The sequence below is a fragment of the Lotus japonicus genome, chromosome 2 (assembly GCF_012489685.1).
Source record: "Lotus japonicus ecotype B-129 chromosome 2, LjGifu_v1.2".
NCBI classification, from domain to species: domain Eukaryota; kingdom Viridiplantae; phylum Streptophyta; class Magnoliopsida; order Fabales; family Fabaceae; genus Lotus; species Lotus japonicus.
In genome coordinates, this window is record NC_080042.1 from 11654368 (window position 1) to 11679691 (window position 25324).

Consider the following 25324-nt stretch of genomic DNA (forward strand, 5'->3'; position numbering starts at 1 on the left):
CCTCCCTAAAGGTGCTCTCGACCACTCCGCCATCTTTAGGTTTCCGACGCCTTTTCTTCGATCTCATTTAATTCCTAGGTAATCTTAGGTCACAACTAGGGTAAAACAAAGCTCGGAAAAATTATAGGGTTTGAAATGCAAATAGGAGTATTTGGGTCAAGATTTTAGACTCAAAAACTCAAAGTTGAAATTTTGAAAAAGTAAACCGATAGAGTTTTAGACAATGCCTTTTATAGCAACTAATCATAAAGGCACTAAGTTAGGTCGGAACTTTTTGGTCAAAAAAGTAAACTCGGTGTGAAATGGGCTTTTGAGTTAGATTTTCAGATCTACAACGGTGAAAATCCGAGCGCACCGACGGTGAATATGGAATGCATGGAAGGTATATATGATGATTGAAAGAAGAAATCGAATTAAAAGGACATTTTTGCATAAAGCTCAGAACTTTGAGCACATAAAGACATAGGGAAAAGCATCAGAAAGAAGAAACATCGGTAAGAAGTAAGAAGGTTACCTCACTAGCAATCCAACGCAACAGAAATCGGGACAATCGGGCAAGAACTGAGAAATTTCTCTCCCTCTTTCTCTCTCTACCCGCGGGCTGTTTGGGAATAATGGGGAGGGTTTTGTGATTTTCCCCTTTTATAGGGTAGGGAAAATGAGGAAAAATAAAGATTTCGCAGGTCAGGTCATTTTGGTTCTTTCATCTGCTGATTAAATGTGAGTATTTGGCGACAGACTGCCAAAACTCAAAACGAGGTTCTTTAAATTGAAGAAAACGAGTCAAACGCAGTATGGATCAAAATACGCCGAAAAATTACTTTTTGCAGTTGGCGTCAGATAAAGAAACTTCCTTCTAAGAAAAGATCGCAAACGTTGAAAGAAATGAGACATCATGGATGGAAACTTCGTTAGAAGCTCCGAATAGAAAAACTTTTCATCCAGGGTCGTAATTAAAGTCCTCGAGAAGATAAAGTCTAGCTCCGACGGACTTCTGGGAAGCCAAACCTATTGTGTGTACAGTCCAGAGTTCCGTAACGAAACACTACTCATGGGAAAGATGCCCTGAGGTTCCTATTCTTCTAACGATTTTGAATTTCTCTTACACAGTACTTTAGGAGCGGAAATAGCATTTTTCGGACACTCTCAACTGTAGTCGTGTGTGAAAATGGCTCGAGCTATCACTTAAACTAGCTACAGTACTATCCTTAGTCATTTCCTGAACTTTCTTCTTCATTAAGTTATCCAAATTAGCAAACACTTGTTCAGGTTCCTTTCACGCTACATTGAAACCTAGGCGTGAGTTGGAATTTAATTTATTTAATCTATGTCTAAAAACCTAGGTCTTACAGCCTCCATCACAATCTACCACCGCCAACCACCAACACTGCCATTGCCGCCACCACCCTAGCACCACAATCATCGCCCACCACCACCATCATCACCACCACCCTCACAAAGCATATGATTGTATTAATTTAAACGACATGATAAATTATACAGTATACGACCAAACGTTTGATAATATTAAATTTTTATCAAACTTTATCCTTTCAGGCTTCGTACTATCAGATTTATAATATACAACATACTAGATGAGCCCTAATTTCTGGGTCTGAAGATGAAGGAATTGAGAATGAGTTTTGAAACTTTCTCTCTTAATTTAGTTTGGTCTTAAGTTAGGTTAGAGTTGGGGTTATTTAGGTTTAATTTTGTGTTAATGTTATTGACGAGGGAATGATTGAAATACATAAAAAAGATTAAAAACTACACATCAACCTCATTTGACACATAGACATGCCCCACAAGTCTCATTTTTTTTTTTGATAAGCCAAATTGTATTGAATAGGAAGTATAAGGGGTACTTCAACCCAATACACAAGAGAATCAAAAGCAAAGAAAAGAAAAATAAAACAAAAGCAAAGACAAGACAAACAAGCCACAAGACTAGAAAAGAGAGTCATAAGCTCCAACACACAGCAACAACGAACTACATAGCTTGGATGCAAAGCAGCGGATTGTTTAGTCACTCAAACCAAGAGTAGCAGAACCCCCTCCGTCTCACTTTAACCCACTGCCAAGCTCTCCACTTTACCAACTCTAGAGTCTCTCAAACATCCCGTTGCCCTCCATTAAAGATCCTGTCATTTCTCTGAAGCCAAAGACTCCACACTCCAGCAACCCATATAGAACTCAGAATTACATTTTGACTATTGTCTATTTTCTGAAACAGATGATACTGTAACTGTAAGACTAAAATCATATTTTACTTATTTAATTACAGGAACTAGGAACTAGAAATATGGTTTTTCTTTGTACAATAAACTAGAAATATAGTTAACCCTTCCTTCTATGATTCATCCTTTCTTTCTTTCTTTTGATAATGATGATTCATCCTTTCTGTTTCCTTCCATGTATTTTCCCTTCATTCCAAACGCAACATTAGTCATTTTATTTAGGCTTAATTGCACTTTTGGTCCCCCAATTTATGCCTTCCTGCGAAAATCATCCCCAAACTTTAAAATTAGCAAAAAACGTCCCTAACGTTTACACTCGGTTGCAAAATTGGTTTTCCGTCCAATTCCATCAAAAAACTAACGGAATATTCCTCAAAAAATTAATTAAAAAATTTAGTATATTTTTTTGAAAATTAAATTCTGTCAAATATGTTCATCTTTATCTTCACAATATTCTCCTTCCACTCTCCCTCTCTTCCCCAAACTGCAAGATCAGAAATCAATCTCTCCTACACGTGAACCACCAACAAAGTTCAGTCCAAGGAAATAAAATAAAAAACAAAGAGAAGAGATGAAACAGAGAGATGGTGAAACTGAGAAGAAGAAGAGATCAAGCAGTCGTCGCTCCAGATCTAACCGTCGTCGCTTCAGATTGACCCGCCATTGTTACAAATCAACAGTTGTCGCTTCAGATTGAGCCACCATCTCTCCAGACCGAATAGTTCTCTCTCTCGCTCACTGACCCTCTCCCTCTCTTTAAAAGCCACAACTCGGAACGAAGACCACCGCCACTCCAAGTTGCAAACCCTCTGGTGTGGTGGCGTAGAAAGAGGCGGTGGTGATTGTGGGGGTGGGTTCTGGGTTGGGGATGGGTTTTGGGTTGGGGGTGGGTTCTGGGTTCTTTTTTTGAAATCCTCTTCTCTGAATCCCTTCCAGATCAAATAAGGAGTTCATAATTTGAAATTTATTTGATTAGGATGCAAAATTTACTATAATTTTTCAATATCTTTGGTGTGGTTGGAAGGAATGATGAAGCGAGAGATCATGGTGTTTGGCTATAAATTGTTGTTGGAAGCCTTGAATCAGTCCCCGTACAGTTACACAGATGAGGGAATTCACTTTTGTGTTGTTTTGCCAAGAAGGTGAAGTTGCGGCATCCTGTACAGGGGTTCCAGGGAGGGTCTTCAATTGATGGTTGATTTGAGATCTGAAATTGATGTTTAGGGTGAGGTTGATGATTTTTTTGGTTTGCTTCTGGGTTTTCTAGAGAAGAATATGAAGAGGATGATGAGTGTTCTTTGAAGAAGATGAACATTCATCAATTTCTAGGTTTTTGTTATACTTTCTAATTTTTTTTAAATTTTTATCCCAGAATTCGTTAAATATTGGATGGAATTGGACGGAAAACCAATTTTGCAACTGAGTGTAAACGTTAGGGACGTTTTTTGCTAATTTTAAAGTTTGGGGACGATTTTCGCAGGAAGGCCGAAGTTGGGGGACCAAAAGTGCAATTAAGCCTTTTATTTATTATTTAGAGTAAAATACACTCACCCCCCTCAAGGTTTGCAAGAATGACACTCCACCCCATTGTTTTTTAAAATCTACACTCCACCCCATTTTTTATAAAGGCAAAATTTAGTGACGAAAACAAATTCGTCACTAATAAAAAATAATTACTAATTAGTTAAAATTTATATAAATTAAATGCATATACACTATCATACATCAATTTATGAAAATAATTTTACTGAATTAAATTTAAAAAAACCATCCACTCTGCCTGTTAAGTCCACGTCTCATCTATCTCCAAATCGTATTTCTCACCACAAACGGTCACCACCAAACCTTTGCTCCCTTTAACACGACGACCACCATCCCAGAATGTGAAACCCCATGGCACCACCATGCCTCAAAGTTTTGTTGTGACCTGAACCCCAGAACGTGAATCGCACATCCCCAAAGCCACTTGTTCAACTACTTGTTGTGAACTTCACCCCTTTAAGTTGTGAGCGAACACTTTGTTGGTTTAAGATGTTGTTGAATTTTGTTAAAAACGGTGCTCCACCGCATCGTTGGGTTCTAATAACCTCTGATCCACTTCATATTTCTTAATTTTGTTTCTCTATTTTCTTCACCACCCATTTGTGTTGCTTTTTGGAACGGGAGGCAGTAGTGGGGAATTTTCCGCAATGGGCGAAAGCCTGACGGAACAATGCCGCGTGGAGGTAGAGGGCCTACGGGTCGTGAACTTCTTTTCCAGGAGAAGAAGCAATGACGGTATCCGGGGAATAAGCATCGGCTAACTCTGTGCCAGCAGCCGCGGTAAGACAGAGGATGCAAGCGTTATCCGGATACAATCCAATTTTAAAAATTGGAGGTATAAATAGATTATTTTGATTAAAATTGAATTATTACCAAATATGAAAACACAAGCATGTTTCACTATGTTCGAGATATGGTTTGTCAACCGGTCATGTGTGCTATTGCAGAATTTGCATTGTGAATTTACGGAGGAAGAACGCGATTGAGAGAATGAGGAGGACTGTGATGTTTTCATTTTTATATTTATTGGATTATATTGAAAATATTTTTTGAAATTATTGATTCACAATTTAAATAATAACTAATTATTAATGAAGAATATTTTTCGTCACTAAATTGGCCTCTATATAAAATGGGGTGGGGTGTAGATTTTAGATAAGAATGAGGTGGAGTGTTATTCTAACAAAATTTGAGGGGGGTGAGTGTACTTTACTCTATTATTTATTTTACTCTATTATTTATTTTGTTTTCATAGGCACTAATAACTATCGAAACTTCCCACTAAAACTTCAAACTCTTTGTTCTCAACCTCCCCTCCCCTCTCCAGTGAATTGCTCCATTACCATCTCCGGCATTCGTCAACCACCCACAACCGGCGACCCACTCCGTCCGCCTCCGTTCTCCGGCAACCTTCCTTTTTCCGGCGAACCAAGCATTTCCTTCCTCTTCCCCCTTTGCGGTTAACAAACTGTCACCATGCTCACTTGATTGTTTCTCTCTTGTAACATCAACATAGTACTCACAATTTCTCTCATGTTTCTCAAACTTTCCCTCCTCGTATTGGCATTGCTTGCTGCACTGTCTTCTGTCTCTGCGCGTTATTGGCTTTCCAAACCTCTTATTGGAGATGATGATGGAAGGGTCTATGCTTGTTCTGAGAAGAGCTTTTTTGCTTTTGAAAGCAATGGTAGCATTGCATGGTCTCTTCATGTTGACTATAAATGCAACTTGGGTATCGCTCCTGTCCATGGTGGTCCTGGAAAGGTGAACCCCTCTTGTCTGAATGTAATTTTGTGTTGAATATGGTTACACTGTTATAAATGGAATGTGGGTATGGATTTTGATCTTCTGTTCTGCCCTTGGTGAGGGAAATGACACAATTTTTATGATGTTAAGGAATAACCTACTAGTGTTTTGTAGGATCGATTAGTTATTAGTTATATTAAAAAAATGTGTACTTTTCTCTCTAATTGAACTACACTAATGTTATGTTCACACCCAATTTTCATCCACTCTTAGAGGGAGAAGAAAGAAAAAGAGAGAAAAATGAGAGATATGGGAGATAATGTGATGAGAAAAGGAGTGAAATGAGAAGAAAAAAGAGGTGAAATTGAGATGGAAAAGAAATTGGGTGTAAATGTATCAAAGTTGATTGAACTATATCCTCTTATTCAAGAATGATTGATGATCCAAATCGCTCTGTTTTGTGTTTCGGTTACATGTTTATGTTGCTGTCTGTGGCTTCACATATATATCATTTTTCATAGATGAATATCATTTTTCTTTTGCATTTATAGTTTTGAGTTTTTGTGTTTGGATGAAGGGATTTCAAGGAGGTAGTATGGATTTTCGAGATGGATTTAATTTCGTTATGATAAAAGCCAAGCCATTGATGCCAGCTTCTTCACTATTAGTTCTTGTTTCATCCACTGATGCTCACCCTTTTTTGGTCAATTTGGTGTGGTTTTGTGTCTGTAAATTTACTTTATTTTGCTTGCTCTATTTCTGTTTGACAAATGAATTGACTGCTTCTTATCGACAATTCTAGGAGAGTTTGTAGTTCGTCATCAAATATGGGGTCCTTCTATTTGTAATAATATGGTAGAAACAATTGATCCATGCATATGATCCCACCTAGTGACAACAGAATATTGAGGATGTTGGTTATTTAGTCTTTGTAAGACACTTGCAGATATACTATGTAGCCGATAACAGAATATTGAGGATTAATTACGGATACATTGGAAATTCTGAGCCTAAAGCAGAAGTTTTCTTTGGCCCGGAGCAAGGTCAACAGACAGAGGCTCAAATTATTGGGCTCTCAGTAAGCACATTAACCTCAACTGTATTTATCAACATCAAGAATCAAGGGCTCTTTGGGTATCTGTCACGTGGACGTTTACTTTGGAGTGTAGGACCTGTACTTTACCAATTTGGCTACCGTCAAGGATGCAGAAAAAACCTTACAGATTGTTACTTCGCATCAGTTCCTGTGCTTGATCAATGCGAGGCTAATATTTATGTAAGGTTCCCTCATCCTTAATTTATTGTAACATTTATTTGTTCTTTGGCTCTAGCAGTGAAGTACCTGTTGGATAATGGTTTTTGGAACAATGTGGTGTTGATGCCTGCGAAAACGTTGTATTTGATATATCTTGATGGGGGTAGACATAGGAAATTGTGAAATTTTATGTTATTGAGATATGAAACCATTCATGTACTTTTACCTAATAGCTTAAGCTTTTCACAATAGTTAGTTCATTATATGGTATCAGATCTGTATCACTGGATAACCCTAGAGTTTGATCCGGTACATTGCCCACTTTTAAGGCCCAGGGCTTTTCATTTATTGGGCATGATTGATATGAAATCATTAATGTGCTATTAGCTAGTAACTTATGCTTTTAGGAGAGTTGATTCGCAACGTGTTACAGTTCATTAATATTGATTAAGAGTTTGAAACTGTAATTGACATGCGTCCTGAAATGGCAGCTGGCAAAGCTGTTACTTTTTGGGTTCGTAGTTTTTTTAGCTACTAGCTAAATGTGTAATGTGTAGTTTTTCTCTCTTAGATTGAATTGTTAATTTCCCAGGAATAATATGGTTTTTTAAAAGTATACATGTTCTGTTAGGATGCTAAATCCCAACAAGTAAACAGTCAGGAAAAACACCAAAAGACTCAATGTAGATTGCTTATTAATGTGTGAAAGGGAAAATTACAGAGAAGGAATGGTATTCCAATCCTGACCAGAGCACTGCTCCTAAGGAAGCTACAGCTTCCTTTCCATGACTCAATTTAGCTCAAAAGATTCGATAACCTCTCAACCTCTCTCTATTCTCCTTATAGTATGACGTTGCAACCTTTCTCACTCTCTCTCCATTCTGTTAACCATCTACCCTGCTATTCCCTTCCTACCCCTTCTAGAATAAACTCTCCAAACCCTTGGCCCACTTGGTCCATAATGAATCAATGCATCCTCTGGCCCATTTGCAGAACCAGTCCTAACATGTTCTTACATTTGCAGATTGCAAACACAGAAGGAGAGCTCTATTGTTTGTCAGTTCGTAGCCGCCACTTTAGATGGATACAGGATTTTAGCTCATTAGACACGAACTTCACCGTAACTCCAGGAAACAATGGTCATCTGTATGTTACAGTTCCAGCGAGGGCTCTTGTACTTGCACTGGATGTATTTTCGGGTAATATCTTGTGGCAGGGAAGTATTGGACCATTAAGCAAAGTTGACTGCACTCCAATTGTAGACTCTAATGGTAACTAATTTTCTCTTAGCAGATTGATCATTGATTAGTATTAACTTTTAAGATTCATTGCAGAAAATATAATTTCGTCATGAATTTTGATTTGTTTTATTTGACTCTTTCAAATGTATAGGCAGGTCAATTTTATAACAAATATCCGTGAAAATTTTGTAAGGGAAGTTAAAAAATTTCTTGGCTTGAAGCAAATAGATTATTTAATGGTACACTGTTTCTTCTCACCTTACCTTACTTTCTTCATTTAGGACTCCCTTGTGAACTCCTCTAAATACATAAATTGAGACCTAAATCAGAATTTCATATTATTCTATGATAAATGCAACAGTCGTATCTAACTTCTCTTCCTAGAACTTTCTGATCCATCTGGACAATTTATCCATAATTGTGCAGCATCATATTGCTTCATAGTTGCCTTTGGTATTTTTAGTGTTTGCGTGTAATGTATAAATGCTTGCATTAATCTGAAATATCTACAAAACCAATTATTTGTGGTACATAAACAACTTAATTTACTAACTCCCATGATGTAACAGGATGGATATCTATTGGTTCATTGGATGGATTTCTTTACTCATTTTCACCAACTGGGGTTCTCAAGAAATTCTCAAGAAAAAATGCAATGAACTCTATAGTTCAAGTTGGCCCTTTTCTTGATTGCTCTGGATTTGCAGTCTACTGTTCACAGATAGAGATGGAAGGAAAAGTTAGCCATACAATTGGTGAATACACTGTTGTTTCGGCAAGTCGACCAAAAGCTGCAATGTTCACTATGTTGGTTCCTGCAACTGGGTCAATCTATTGGTCCGAAGGCTATCCCGGTACATGTTTTCTTTGTCATTTCCTTATTACTCTTAGTGTTGGAAATAATGCCTCAAACTATCTAATTTCTGAGTGGTTTATTCAACCAGGTCAGCTCTTAACTTCAATATCCAAGAATGATCTAAGTCAGTTTATCGTGAACGAGGAGATTCTTCTTACTTTCCTTGCTGCCTCAAGTAAGAGTACACTCTCTTAGCTAATTATAATTGAACATTTGCCTGTGGCATTTTGCTGGAACCCGGAAGATAATTATTCATTTAAGTAACGTACTGCATAGCTCAAAAGATCCTGGAAATTGTACTTTTGGAAAATGTGTGTTTTTAATGAAGTAGTTTGATTGAATGAACTAACGGGCATGGTCATGATATTCAATGCAGAGATTGGCACCCTGCTTCAATGCCGCAGTGCAGGTACAGATAATTTCAACAACTACCTTTAGATAAATAATCAGGTTTTTAACCTCTTCTACATTTAAAAATCTGAAATACAGCTGTTGTATCATGTATCAGTCTTTGATCCTCAAATGCCATCTATTATTGATGAGAATTCCTTCTAGCTTATTATAAGACTATGCTTGTTTTCTTTCTTGATACTGGAAAACCAGTTAAGTATTTCAGGCAATATTTAAAAAAAAAAAATTTAAATACTCTCTAGTTGATAACATTTGAATGTCAGGCAATTGTATTTCTGAAATAATTGTTGGTGTGCATAAAATCCCAACATTTAATTGCACACCAAAATCAAATTGTTTTTCTCAATATTCGGTGAAAATCAAAGGACCAGCTTAAGAAAGCTGAAGGTTCCTGCTGTCCTCTCAATAGTCCTATAATTTTGCCTAAAACTGAAGGACTAAAACTTATTGAGGATTAACAGCCCCTCAGGGAATTTCAAAAAGATGAGGTGAATCCACAAATGTTGATTTACTCCAAAACAACTTTTCCAATATATCTAGAAGTCAAGGTACATTGAAAAGTCAATGGGAATGGCTTGGTTCTTTTTCCAGAATGCATATTATCTGCATATGCATAAAATAATTTGCAAAAAGACAGTATCTTGGCTTAGTGAGCATTATGTTAGAAATATAATATAAAAATGATTCATCTGTCTTATCCAGCTTAAACTTTTGGGATAGTTAGTTCATGACATGATATTAGAGTCTCTATGACCAAGGGGTCTAGCTTCGATCCTTGTTGCCCTCCATTATTCTAATAAAAAAGTTGAATATAAGCAGGTAGGTAGGCCTGTGAATTGCACACATTTCAAGCCTAATGAACACTTGTGTGAGGGGGTGCGTTAGAAATATAATATAAAAATCATTTATCTGTCACCCAATAGCTTAAGCATTTGGAATAGTTGGGTTATGACATGTTACTTAAATGCATGCAACTCTCTTATTGTCAAATGTTACGACAAGAATTTTTTACATGTAATTTCTCATCACTTTATAGGCGAGAAGCTTGCATCTAGCTGCTCTCAAGCAAGGACCAAGCTTGTCACAATCTATACAGGTAATGTACTACACTGTAAGTTAATAGAATGTGGCTACATTTTGACGGTCGAGTATAATTTTATGTTTTACGTAGGTAATGAAAGGGCGATAGTATTGTTTCTGCTCTTTGAGTTTGCTCTCTTGGTGGTACTAATTGGACTTGTAAGATTCTGCTGTACATTCTGGGCAAAAAGGAAACTCAAAGATCAAGGCCTTGGAAGTTTCCTTGCGAAGCGAGTAAGCTCTAGATCCTTGTCTTTATTCTTCTCCTTCTCCTTCTCCTGATTCTTTATGTATTACTTCACCAAGTAAAAATGTACATTCATAATTCACTTTTACCATTTGGACCTTTCAGTGCTCTCTTCATCTTCAAAAGAAAGCTTTAAATAGGACAATTTCTGAACTTGAGCAGAAAGCTGCAGAGAAAGCAGCAGACAATGACGTTTTTGAAAAGTTGAGTGATGTAGTAAGAAAAAGGGAATGCATAGAGAGGAAGCTCTCAACCAGCTATAGTTTGGGTAGGGACAGAAATGACTCACAACCGAAATCTATACTTCCTTTACATATTGGAAAAACAAAAAACTCATTTCAGGGTGCAAAGCAGAAGATGACAATGTTCCACACATTAAGTGATGCATCGTCCAGTGAAAGCAGCACTGAAGGAGAGACTTGTGCACTTCAAGGAGTGGATTCATCAGCCAAAGCCAAAGGGAAGACAACTATGGTAGAAGAAGCTTCAACCTCAAGTGATGACGAGTATCATAGAAGTCCTTTAGAAGAACAACATAAATGAAACCAAAGAAAAATGTTTCTCTTCAAAAGTGATTTAATCACCTTCTTGCAATCAAAATTGTGGCGAGTCTTTCAAATATAGGAGTCAGTACCAATTTTTATTTAGGGAGAAACTGGAAAATCTAAAAAGATCATATATCTTTTTTGTTCATCGTATATTTAAGATGTATTTATTTTGTAAATGGCCATCATGTAAACTTTAGTCATTAAAAGCATGAAGAATAAGGATCGTGAGAGTTCATAGTTTTTACACAATAAGCATGGTTGTGGGGTAACCTCTATTCATGATGTGAGATTGATCCCCTTGAAGTTACTCTAGAATGTTCTTGATCACATTGGAGAAACTCTTCTATCTCCCATTCCTTCTATGCTCTCCTTTTAGTGATGGCAAATATAGAGACATACTTTTATAGGCAGAGATAAGGAGAATGTTTTTAAGTCTTTCATCATGCGTATAATGCTCCCATCAAGCACTATATATAGACTCTCTTCCAAGAGTCTCTTTGTTTCATGCAAAAGGTCATTTCCCTCTATTCAAGAGTCATGTCTTTTGTAAGAACCATGTTCTTTCATATAAAGTCATATCTCTTTATTCAAAAGTTATGTCTCTTCACTTAAATATCAAACAATACATTCATTCATTTAATTATTAAATCAAGTATTCAATACATCACATGAGAAATTTCTTACATTCTCCCACTTGGCTCATGTGATAAAACACAATTCATGATTTAATAAACATCAAACATAATGCGCATAACCATAATATATATTACATATATTCATTACATCATAAATCATAATTAAGAATAAAAATTAACAAGAGTCATGGTGGTTGTACATCATTTGCTTGACATAGTCCCTTCCATGTACCTCTATACTAGCATTCTTCCTAACATGACACATTAATTGGGAGTACGTAATATGTTCTATAATAATGTCATTTACAAAGAAAAATTCTATTTTCAATATCATTCTCACATGTGTACATAAGTATGAAAATAGATAACAATCAGAAACTTAAATACTAGTTAGCTTAAACTGTCAAACATGCATTATAACTTTATCAATAACATTAATGTTCAACATTCACTAGTAGACATAATGTCTTATGAATGCCGTTTCAACCATGTTGTGATAAGCAAGGTGATGCTGCCAAAAGAGAGTGCAAGGAATCATGTGAATGGGCAGGCAAGATATTCTCTTTACAAGATTTTGAAGAAAACCAAGGTGAACCCTGCTCACTTGATATGATATTACTTGATCAAGTTCTTGGAGAAACCACCAGGGAACCTACCGTTTGGGTCCCTCATTTCAACTATGCTGGAAAAGAAAGAACTTTTGATTCCTTATCTTGACACTGCCCATCGTCTGGATGATGACATCATATGGCCTACCCCCCATCAAGCTTGGAGATGTGAAGAAGATGGAAATTGACTATGATGACTCTGCTGTTCCTGAGAAACTTCTGCCAAAGAAGAAGAAGACCACCACTGTTGAAGGAAAAGGAAAAGAGAAGATGACTGCACCGTCTGATGATGATGAACCAACCGTTCAACAACCACCTCAACTGCCACCTAAGCAACCTCAAACAAGTCAGCAAGCTTCAAGGAGGACGATGCGAGTTACAGCTGGAGGAGCACCACTCTTCATGCATCAACCAGTGTCTTCAAGAACTCGCTCTAGCCACTCGTCTCCATTGATTCAAAGAACTTCAACTCTTCCTGAATCTACTGGAAGTCGATTGAAGAGAAAATCCACTGCACCTCCAATGCCTCCTGCGTCTGGACCTGGCTTTCCCAAACGGAAGCTGATTGTCAACAATGGCGAAGACGATGAGGATGAGAATGATGATGTAAGAATTTTTGATCTCAACATGGTCACTACTGAGTCGTCTGATGATGAGAGAACTGTCTCTCAACTTTTGGTGAAAGAAAAGTCCTAAGTACAACCACCGTCTGCTGATCAACTTAACAAGATCCAAGCAATGACATCACCTTCAAGTGCTAGCACTGTCCTTGCAGCATCTAAGGTTCGCAAGAGGCGTCTTCAGACGTTGGTGCAACAATCTGTAAAGAGAAGGAAGATTCAACCGTCCACAACAACCTCTGCATCTAAGCCATCATTTTTGCAGTGTCTTGCTCAACGGGTTGCACATTCTGAGTTTGGCTATGCACTGCACTCATGGACCTTGGCATCTGGACCCGGAATAAGCTACACTTTGTATGCTCGCAAGGTCATTCCACCAGTGCCTGAAATTGACTACTCACAGTGGAAGATGACTGCTTGTAGTTCTTGAGCTTAGAATCTTTCTACTATCACTCTTGTGAGAAGAGAACTTTGTAGAAGAAAACGATATTGAAAAAGATTGTAGGAAATGTCCTTGATAATACTTGAGTTAGGAGAAGTCCTTGATAATACTTGTAAATGAGAAGTCTTTGAGAATACTTGTAAAGGAGAAAAAGTCCTTGATACTTGGTGGATAGTAAAATATTGGTGAAACCAAGGACTGGACGTAGCCCTATCGTTTAAGGGGGTGAACCAGTATAAAAATTGTGTGTCTCTATCGTTTACTCTTATGTTTACTTATCTGCTGCACTAAACAATTGCGGAAAAGTTTTGAAAATAATAATCTTCTGAAAAACCAAGTCTTATAACAGCACAATTCAAACCCCCTTTTTTGTGTTATTTTATTACATCTCAGTTGTGGCATTCATTTTGTTGAACATACGACATTGAGAGGTCTTTGATGAAGGGTATGGATCAAGTGTAGATGGGAAAAGGTCTTGCTACAGGAAAAACAACAAAAACAACGCACAATTTATGTGATTTTCTTCAAGCATGATGAGCATTGTTAATATCTAGAATAAGTGAGTTAAGCTTGGTGGGAGGGGGGGAGGGGGAAGGAGGAGTGGGAGGTGGGGTCCTCCATAAGTCTATTTTTACTACTGTGTAATGGAAAAGTTAAAGTGAAAGACAATAAACAAAACTTTTGATATTGGAAAGATGAAAAACCAAAATAAAAATTCCTAAGCGAAAAAAAATAAAAATGGAATTTTGCAGAGACAAAAAAGTTATTTAAGCCTATATTTTATGCTGTGAATACTTTGAGTTTTTTCCATTTTTTAAAGTTTTTTCAGCATTATTTTATTTTTTTATGAGTCAACCCAATAAGTTGGAACTATTTTTTTCTTCATTGGGCCTACTCGCTCAAATATGAGTTCGGCTATGACTTTCAACCCAAATAAGAAAACGGGTCAGTTCATCTTGACCTACTTTTTGACGGAACAATAGCGAGTTGGACCAATTTGTTCACCCATCCCATTTTACCACTCCTAAAAATAAAATGAAATAGATCTAAATGGAGGCTTTAATCATTTCTAAATACTCAAATAAAAGTATGGTCATTTTCCGAAGCACAAAAACATAAAGTATGATCTCCAAAAACTGAAATTGTTAGAAATATTAGACTCCAAGAGTAAGAAAACGAAATAAATGACTCGATGAATGAAGAGTTTGAGACGTATATACATGCAATAAAGCCCATGGGGAAGTTCACGAATAAGAAATACAATAATACTCGATCAAAGACCCAGAAAGTTATACGCGTGCTTCGGAAATTCTTCTATAATTTTTTGAACGTAAATTCTTCTATAATTAATTATAAAACTAATATCAATTCTACAGTAAAATTTCTGTGTTCTGTGAGTTCCTTCAGAAATAATTTTGAGAAAAAAAGCTCATCGAAACATGCAATTAGAAGGGGCTGATCTTGCGAGCCAACTTCAATAAAATTTCAGGAACAAACCGTCTTCTTGGGGGTGCAGTTGCATCTTTTGCAAGGGCATCATTATCATTGGCATGTACGAAAGCAACCACATGATCAAATAGATCATCTTTACCACCTCGGAGTGGATCCTGTTTGAAAATTACATGCTTGTTAGACAATACAGAAATATAGAACATGGTTGAACTCTAACAAGAATTACCAAGCACTTGAAAAGAAAAAAAGAAAAATCATAATATAGACACAGCTTTTCCCAATTGAAGCCCTGCCTTCAGCCCAAGTACAAAAACAATATTTTTAAGAAGTCACTGATCTTTAAAAGGAAAAAAGATGATTTGACACCCTTATTACACCCACACATCAAGAGTGATAGGAAGAGAAAAGTGAGAAATAAAAGATATGATTTTTGACGCGATTAGAAAAAAAAGAGATAGGAAGAGAAAGTCGTGTGTGAATGAATCAAACCCCATCTACAGAATTGTTAGGTCATCATCAGTCCCCTCTCAGTGACGGAAAACTTAAAATCATTTAACGATGCACATCAGTGGCTTGTATAGTTGAGAATGGGCAAAGAAACTTAACAGATGTGATTTATGGATTGCTTGAGTGATTTGCATGCTTATATTTTGATACATGAAGAAATTGAGCTATTTCCAAAGACCCTAATGCTTCCAATACTACATTCAGTCCTACAAATTCCAATTATATCAATTACTGTCATCATCTTGAACACTACATTAATTGCACGATATAAATCATTCGACGACATCATAATGACTTAATGAAGACATCTTTTAGTTGATCATAGGAATTGAAGAATCTAATGTGATGGCTCCAAATGACCTAACTTAGCCTTACGAGCTAGCTTTTGAGGTAAACTTAAACCCTGCCCAAATTCTAAGATGCTACTAGAGCATTCCCCAGATATATATGGAGCTTAAACTCCACCTTCACTGCTGACCCCTAGCTGCCTTCATTGCGGTCCCTTAGCCACCTTCACTGTGGCCAACCTAGGCTGCCGTCATTGTAGCCTTCGATTTACAAAGGCAACACTCCAAATGTCCACATCTTGGGTGTGAAAGTGTGTGTTATGATTCCACATGGACTAGAGATATATGGCTAAAGTAGTCCTTATAAAAAGGTTTGAAAATTCTAATCTTACGAGCTAGCTTTTGGGATATAAGAAATCTCATCTTGAAGTTTTAATCCCCATCTCCCTTTTTTTTCCGAACAATAGACCTTCTTAATGGGGGGAGTTTTAAACAGTTTACCAGCCCATAAACTTTTAGCGCTGCATATTGACTGCATGGGCTCATTTCACAGCTTAACTTACAGGGATAAATGAAACACCAAATTAAAAAAAAACGGCATAATACACAGTACTTGAGTCTATTATTTGAGTGAAAGTTTACAAAACTTTTAAATTGGACACAGAAAAGAACTTGGCATAAATTTTAACTTACTTGTAGAAACAAATCCGTATGTGTTTTCCCATCATACAGAATCAGGTCAGCTCTTGCCCCTGCCTTCTTAAGAGCATCAGCAAACCGTTCACTGCAAACAATTACTTATTAATATGCATAACTGAAACAAATGCCACTGACGATTTGATGAAAATAAATGAGTCTAGAAAAGAAAATTATCAGACTGAAGCTTTCATTTATAAGATTAAATTACTGCATCTATTGTGGTGTTTTGTCCATACTCCATAAATACTGGGGAAATTAAAGGATGATTCAAAATGTCATTTGAAGCTATTTAATTAAATGGTAACTGATGGTAATCAATCAAACACTGCCTAAGTTGTTGACGATAATCTTATATAAAAGAGGAGAGTTATGTCACGTAGTTGACAGCCAACTTAAACTTTGTCAAAAATTAAGGACATAATAGTGACTAGGTTTTACTCAGAATGAAAATACAGCTTAAAAGTTTATGATTAAAACCTTTGGTAGTTTCCTTTGCAGTAAAAGAATGCAACACATCAATGAGTTTCAAGTCTACATACTAACCTGGCAATTGACGGTATGGAATAATCACCAGTTCCATGAAAAAGAATTATAGGGGGCAGGAGAGGAATGGAATCCTTGATACACGGATCTTGAATTTTGATTTCAGGCGAAAATTCCTTCAAAGACTCTTCACCTTCCATTATGCTACAACGATAATAACAGTTAGAAGGAGGGAAAACAATTTAACACCTCATCATAGATGTAATGAAACTCAATTATTTGGAACACACCTTATAAAAATGGAACGATACAAGCCACGATTGTCAAAGTGATCGACTAAATCCAATAAATTGTATCTGTAGAGATGTGTTGAAAGGGTTAATAGATAATCCTTCAACATATATAAAAGCAACTTATCAGGGAACATACTTCTGAAGCACAGTTGAAATGACCAGTCATCAACAAAAAAGCCTAAAACAACTCTCTTTTGAAAAAAAAAATCCCTTTGGCTTGAAAAACACAAAAATAAAATGAAAAAGATCATGGAAAAATATAAGAGACCAAACATCAAGCCAAGAGACTCCACCAATTTCCCATCACTTAGAGCATATAGATTAATTAGTTTTCTTCCTGTGCAATTAGTGGGTGTTTGTTGGACATCACCATGATTATTAGAAACCAATAGATCAATATTTGTGAAATGGCCTTCATCTTTATTCAATACTATCACAGCCAAAAAGGATTCACAAATATTCAATCTCAAGATATTGGGCATAGTTGGCTTGCGGGCCTGAGTTTAGTTTATTTCTATCTTTTATTTTAGGAGTTTATCTTTTATTTTAGGAGTTATCGTTATAGTGTTAGTATATTATATATAAAAGTTCTCTCATTAGGTTAGAGGGAGGATTTGATTATTGAGTATAGTGAAAGCTTTTCCATTGTAGAGAAGGACTTTCCTTCTGAGCCTTTCTTTTAATATTAATGAATCAATTTTCTTTTTCAGAAATTACCAATCTGCCCTGCTTAAATTGGATTGACTGTTATTAATATATCAGTTTCCTGTCAGTTTTCTTATGCTCATGAATCAGAATGATGTAACTGTGCTTTCTCACAAACTAATATTTCAGATAGTCTTTTAAAATATAAATTCTTTTAAATTCGCTCAAGAGTTTTTCATGGTCTTAATCTACCTACATTGGGCTGTCCTCTATTTGATAGACTCTTTTCTCTAGAACATCTGTTGGTCTTCATGTCAAATGTTCAAACCATAGTAGCTGTGTTGCTACAATATTTTTACGATAGGAAACACTTCTTATTTCTCTCTGATAGATATACTTCTGGTCTTATCTTTTATAATATGGCCCCTTACCCAACTCAACATGCTCTTCATTGCAAATATCTAATGCTTGTTGGCCCTTTATTGCCCAACATTCCCATATTTCTCTTTCTTTGTCTAATTTTCCTCATATTTAATGCCCCTTATAGGTCAGTTTCTCACTTGAGAAACTAGAACAGTTATTCCCCAACTAGGTAGTCTAATGGCTGCATGGTATAACTTTCCACTCAGCTTAGTAGGCATCTTTCAATCAAAAACAACATCAATAGCATAAACTAAAAAGATCTTAGACATGTTGAAATTGATCGTTTCCACATAATGCAGTACATGCCCATGAGACTCTAGCCACAATGTCTTACCCTCCAGATAAACCAAAATAAGCTTTTATTTGGGAAATACTCCAAGACACACCGTCTTCTTTTCGAGATTCTCTTGTTGCTTGGTTCAGTAAAGCACAAGACGAAATATGCGCACCAGCAGATTGCCCCATTAGATAAATCCTATTACATAATTATCAACAAAAGGGAAAAGATCAATCTCATTGTTGAATGTCTGAAGATATGATGAAAAGGAATAACATATAGTAGTAGCATGTCACCTATTAGGGTCGCCTCCATAGTTAGCTATGTTGTTGATGATGAATGAAATTCCCTGAGAGGTGTCATTTACCATGTCACTGATGGTTCCTTGAGGAAAATTTCTACATTCACAAATACATGCAGATTAACTAAGTGCTAAATATAGCATAAACATTGCAAATTAAATCTAACAAATATTTTATTTTACCCTTCCCCAGAACCCGCTCATAGTGGGAGCTTTAAGGCGCCGGGCTGCCCTTTTTTTCTCTTGGTTCAAATAGTATAGAAAATAAAGTTTAATTACCTTGGAACAACTGTATAACGTTCAAAGCTTTTAAGCATTAACATTTGAAAAATTAACAAACAATTCAACTAAGATAAATGCTACTGAACACGATTAAGTGAAGGAAACAGTTTGAGGCAAACATCCTTATGACTTATGAATAGCCCGGACTTAATGTCCTAAACATGTAATAGACTATAAAAAGCACCCAATTTGTCCAACAGAATACCTCAAACATAGAGCAAGTCGGACCAAAGGTAAATTGTAGACTCAATCTTGCACTTCTTGAACTGAGACCAGGTACCTGTAATCGACGCATGCCACTATAATGTCTCTCTCTGCCAACTGTAGTCCTAAAAGGGAGCCCCATGCTTTATACCTAAATCAATCCAACTGAAATCATTAAATATTTAAAAGATAAAAGATAGATGAGCTTAGGTATAAATATATATTTAATACTAAATTATTGTCATGTCATATTTCTTGAGACCAATTACTTTTGGCATGAGAAACTGAGAAAGAATTCAGACTGACTGTTACATCAACCAAGCCAGTGTCTGAATATTTAAAATTCAATTTATATCACCAGGCTTGGTATACTTCTCAATTGAAGCAGTAATCAATCATAACTCAATTAATTATTTAGGCCCCTTGGACACCAAGAGTTCGTTGTATGTCTCAACACAACATCTATAACATCGTTATTTTCAGTTAAGACTTAAAGCACAGATAACACTGCTTGTCACTTAAAAAGATATATTATGGTATGTCCAACAATATAGGTATCATTGCACGATAGCATAGACAATAAAATTGATCAAAAGAGTTATGATACATACACAATCAAATCATCTATCACATCTTTATTTTCTCTCTCTTTTCTTCCTATCTCTCTCTTTTTCCACCTCTCCAGACCTCAAACATGAGGTGTGAAGATATAATTATTGTGATCAAAATATATTCTTAAAGGTGTCTTCCGAATTCTAAATTGCAATCTATGGTCAGTTGATGAGTAGTTCCTTCTTTATGAAGTCAGCAGCCATGTGCTATTGCAGATATGGAACGGCTAAACATGAAAAAGGAAGTGCTATCACAATGAATAAGAATCAACACCATAAAGAGTAAATAAACATATGAAATCAAGCAAAACCACATTTATATTTCAAACCACTCACCCAATAATCCATGCTCCCCCAGTTACAAATATCAAAACTGGCTTAGGTTCACTGATTTCAGATGGTAGATACAGATCCAACCTACAAAACCATAATTTACAATAATATTGGGCTCAAAATATATTAAATACCAAATCACGGGATAGATTTATCAGTGTTTCAATTTACCTGTTTCTAGGCTGATCTCCATAAACAATGCTTCGTTTTACCTTACTTGAGAAGAAATAGTAATATGCAACTGCAGAAAGCCAACAATAAGAGCGAGAAACAAACAACAAAAGAGACATTTTCAACTAATATGGAAGAAGAAACAAATTTTGTCTGTGAACCCTTTCCCAACTGGAAGGAGAGACAGCAGCATGCAATATGTAAGAAGAAATTACCAGGATGGGCAATAGGGGAATCAGATCATGATAAAGCAAGATTATCATCGGTCATATCATTGAGTATTTCAAGTAAACAGAATGCATAAGGAAATATATGATGAGGTAGCCAAAGTAAATGTGGCTTAACATTCACCATTATTGAAACAAGGAATGAGAAATGCAAAATTGTATTGGAAGTTGGAACAGACCTTGCAGAAAACCAGGCATAAGTAGCATGGCATAACATACAAGGGCAAGTACTTTCGTGATCCAACGGTAACCAATCCTGAATAGAGTATCAACAGAAAATCAGACATGCCACAAGTTACATATCAGACCAAAATTTATGTCACAATTTCAAGAAGCAACATCAGCATACCCTTTTGAATAAGATGCCCTAATTCTTTTTATTCTGCTTTGGTTGTTTCAGGAAGAAATTCTCTTGCAGCATTTAAGGAAAATTCAGGAAAAATACCTATGAATTACTTAAATTTTCCCCAAAATTCTTTGATACCGATTTAGGATCAGAAACAAAATTCTTGTGCTTTTATGCGGGACACAATTTCTTTCTGCAAATTATATGTGATACCTGTGTTACTTTTCCTATCACAATGAAAAAATCTAAAACAACAGTAGCAGCTACTTATTTAGCAATCAATCCAAACAACACTAAAAAGAATTTCAAAATAATAAAAAGCAAAATCTTCAAAGTTCAAAGTAATCATAGAAATAACATTGTCCCCCAAGGATATCTCAAGTGGTAAAAGCTAGGGGACATATGGGTTGGGGAGGGGGTGTCCAATTATCAATTTTTGGAGGGTGTAATTTATCTTTCCAATGTATCAAAAAATCATAGAAATAGCATTGAAAACAAATGAAATCAAAGCGGCAATCAAAAACTCGCACTTATACTGCATTTAATTATGACAGTAGCAGCTACTACTTATTAGCAATTTATCCAAACAAAACAATACTAATTCTTTAAAAAATAATGAGGAAAAATATTAGAAATTGGGAGGCCTATACTCAACCACAAAAGCTAGCTCAAGAGTTGAGGTTTGCACAACCCTTATAAACACTTGATTGGCCTTATCTCTAGCCAATGTGGGACTTCTAACACACCCCCTCACGTGCAGGATTGAACAGACTGGAACGTGGGAACAACAACGGGTGGCCCAAATATGGGAGGTCTCCACACAACAAATGGATCTAGAATAGGCTCTGATACCATATTAGAAATTGGGATGCCTATACTCAACCACAAAAGCTAGCTCAAGAGTTGAGGTTTGCACAACCCTTATAAACACTTGATTGGCCTTATCTCTAGCCAATGTGGGACTTCTAACAAAAAAACAACATCTTCAAAGTAATTTGGTAACTTTGAGTCACTACACAGCCTAATCACAGAAACAAAATTGAAAAAAGAAGAAAAATCAAAGAGACAATCATAAACAAGCACTTACACTGCATCTACGACAGTTATAGCTACTTTATATTGGCAATTTATCATCTATATACTTATAGAATACTCAAATTAATTAGTAACTTGATGTCACTGTGCAAAGTAATCACAGAAATGAATTTGAAAAAGAAACAAAAAACAGAGATTATGAAACTTATAAGAGTGTACCCGAGATATTGAAGAAGCGTGAAGGTGAGGCGAGTAATCAAGTAGGTCTCTGCGGCGACACGTTCGAAATCTCTCTTGAAAGAGCGTTGCCGAACAGGACGAGGCCGAGGACTGTTTCTACCGGCAACTCGCCGCTGCTTCTCACGGTGGTTGTTAGAAACGGAGTCTGTCTCTGCCGATAGCTGAGGCTCAGCGTCGCTCGCCGGAAGCATACGGCGGCGATCGGAGAGTGAGGCCATCGCCGGTAACGGTGTAGAAATTGGAGATTGGAATTTGGAAGAAAACAATAATAAAATAAATTAATTGATTGGTATTTGGTGCATGCCTCGATTCGAGGAATGCGAATATGACTATAGCGAGAGGCAGGGGTCGCTTACGTTTAATCCTGTCAATAAATAAAAAATACTACTATTCTTTAATTATTTTTTTCTGAAGCACAAAAAATATAAAAAGTTGTATTTTTTTTATAAGGCATGAAATATATTGAAAAAATATATTTATTTATTTATCTTAAATATTATTGGTCCATTTATTATTATTGTTATTTAATCAAACTTTATCTAGAATTATTTAGAGAGTAAAATAAGAATAAGAAGACGTGATTCTTTTGAAGTTCCTTAATTGGTCTTTTGGAGACACATTGCGGCACTCATTGGTTGATGATTGGATTTGGTGTTGCTTGCTGGATGTTGAGTTGGTCCATTTCAAAACTCACATCCATTGGTTGTAATTTGTTGTGTTGGGACTTGGGACCGCCAATTTTCTATTTTTTTTATTGTAAAATATACTCAAGGCTAGATATAGGGATGAGCATCGGGCGGGTTCGGGTGACAAAAACGACTTATGTTATAAACCGAGGCAAGACATTAACACACCGATCCCGACCGTTTTTGCTGTCGGTTATGCCGGGTGGCGCATTTGTCGGGTGGCGGTTTCATCGGTTGGGTCCAGGCGGTTTCCGTCACTGTTGAGTTTGTAGGGATCGGGGGAGAGAGAGAGAGAGAGATAAGGAAGATCGTGTCGTTGAAGCACACCACAGCCTGGTGGGTCTCTGATGAGTTATGACAATCGCAAGAGGGTTGGAGCTCGAGGTTAGAAGAGAAGGATCAAAGATGAAGAGGAACCAAGATCGTGAAAGAGCTCCAACCAATGACCCAGGAGGAACACTACCATGACCATCATGATGAAGAGGAACACTACCATCACGTGGAGACCAGAGAGAAATTGAATGAATGGCTTCTGCGTTGTTGTTGCTTTTTTGTGAAATTGTGAGACTTTGGTGTTAATTTATTCACATATCTGTTAAATTTGTCCTACACTTTTAAGTTTCACTTTTCAAAATTTTAGAAAAAAGAGGAGCAGGTGGTAGGTTGGACTTTGGACAGGCTAGGACTAGCTGAATAGATTGAAGAATGACCGTAGCAGGCTAAGAGCCTAAGACTATGAGCTAGACAGCACTCTCTACACACATATATAGTCACTACGCGGTCGGGTGCGGGTATTGAAGAAATCTTTTTACACAACCTGCACCCGCCCAAACCAAACTGATTCAAGCCGTTTTCTTTGAATTTTTAACCCGTGACCCGCCCAAACCCACCCGAATGCTTCATTTCACTGTCGGGTAGCTCGGGTATGGGTCGGGTGTCGGTTTGGTGCTCACCCCTAGCTAGATATATGATTTCAAATAGCAATCAAAAAGAGTGTTTTTTTTATAAGCATTCAAAAAGAGTGTTGAACATGGAAAATAAAAAATTTGGTATAATAATTGCCACATGTCTCTTTTTTATTTGACAGACCAAATGCGGGCACCGCGCCCATATTTTCCCACGAGGACCACAAAAAACAAAAAAAATCACTCCATGCAAATCTTGTTCTCGCAGCCATGCTTTCCAACGTTCAACCAATTAAAACTTAACTACTAGCATGTAAGAGTTCAGCAATACAATTGCAATGGTTCACGTTTATTCGTATATTTTTTTAATAAGTGTTAGTTTTCAGCTCACATGTGTTATAAGACATTTTTAACTAGAAAACACGAATTTCAATGTGTAAATGTGAAAGTAACTTTTTAGGGATCGTTTGGTATGCTGTGTAGTATAAAACCTGATAGTATAGGTCTGATTGTATTAGGTCTGATAAAATTTTAATACTATACAACATTTGGTCACACATTGTATAATATGGTAGTGACAATAGTGGTTGTATTGGAAGGTGATGATGGTGGCGGTGGTGGTGGTGGCGACGACAACGGTGGTAGTAGTGTGGTAGAGCTGGAGACAATGGTGATTGAGGGTGGTGGTGGTGGCGGCGGCGGCGGTGATAGTGAAGATAACGATGACGGTATCAACGATGGTGGCAGCGGTGGTGGTGGTGGTGGTGGCGGTGACAGTGACAACAATGGTGTAGGGCGGTGGCGATGACGGTGGTGCAGGGTGGTGGCGGCGGCGGCGGCGGTAGTAGTGTCGGTAGCGGTGATGGTAGCAATGGTGGAGGGTGGTGGCGACAGTGGTGGTGGTGGCGGCGGTGGTGATAGAGAAGATAACGTTTATGGTATCAACGATGGTGGCAGTGGTGGCAGTGATGGTGGTGGTGGCGGTAGTGGTGGCGACAGTGGTGGATTAAATAATCCATCATTTTAATGTATTAGAGGGGATTGATGTATAAGCTTATACCATACAATGTGAGCACCAAATAATGAATAATTCCATAATGTATTGTATAAGCTTATAATATCATGCCTAATACGGTGTACCAAACGAGCCCTTATATTTATTGTATTGAAAGTACTTTCAAGTTAATTTCAACTTAAATTTAAACACACATTTAAAATGATCTAACATTCCTTTTAATATATGCATGTTAGAGTTTTTCGATGGATAAAAAATATATGCATGGCAGGTTTGTTTCTAAACATGAAGATCTTTAAACATTCTCATAACTGTTTTCTCTTTTTTTTATTTATTTCCATTCTAACCAAAGAAACTTGCAAAACCATTTCTAAATTTTTAAACTCAAAACTTTTAAAATAAGGTGGCTTCTAAGGTGAAAGAGCAAGATAGAT

At 36.7% G+C, this 25324-nt stretch overlaps 2 protein-coding genes across 2 annotated transcripts; one reads left to right on the top strand and one right to left on the bottom strand.

Annotated features, from left to right (window-relative positions):
- Positions 1-5312: 5312 nt before the first annotated feature.
- Positions 5313-11398, top strand: LOC130736057 (protein GAMETE EXPRESSED 3). Its single transcript, XM_057587910.1, has 10 exons — positions 5313-5543; positions 6103-6228; positions 6472-6801; positions 7805-8051; positions 8591-8875; positions 8966-9052; positions 9254-9286; positions 10325-10384; positions 10460-10602; positions 10721-11398. Exons 1-10 carry the CDS (start codon positions 5313-5315, stop codon positions 11156-11158), a joined length of 1980 nt encoding a protein of 659 aa, XP_057443893.1. The 3' UTR covers positions 11159-11398.
- A 516-nt stretch (positions 11399-11914) lies between these two features.
- On the bottom strand, positions 11915-22628 carry LOC130737588 (isoprenylcysteine alpha-carbonyl methylesterase ICME-like). Its single transcript, XM_057589402.1, has 11 exons — positions 22264-22628; positions 20843-20919; positions 20437-20506; positions 20269-20349; positions 19398-19472; positions 18831-18932; positions 18592-18732; positions 17187-17252; positions 16957-17100; positions 16408-16498; positions 11915-15075 (listed from the first exon to the last, which is right to left on the bottom strand). The coding sequence occupies exons 1-11, from the start codon at positions 22500-22502 to the stop codon at positions 14914-14916; spliced, it is 1248 nt and encodes a 415-aa protein (XP_057445385.1). The 5' UTR covers positions 22503-22628; the 3' UTR covers positions 11915-14913.
- Between the last annotated feature and the right edge of the window lie 2696 nt (positions 22629-25324).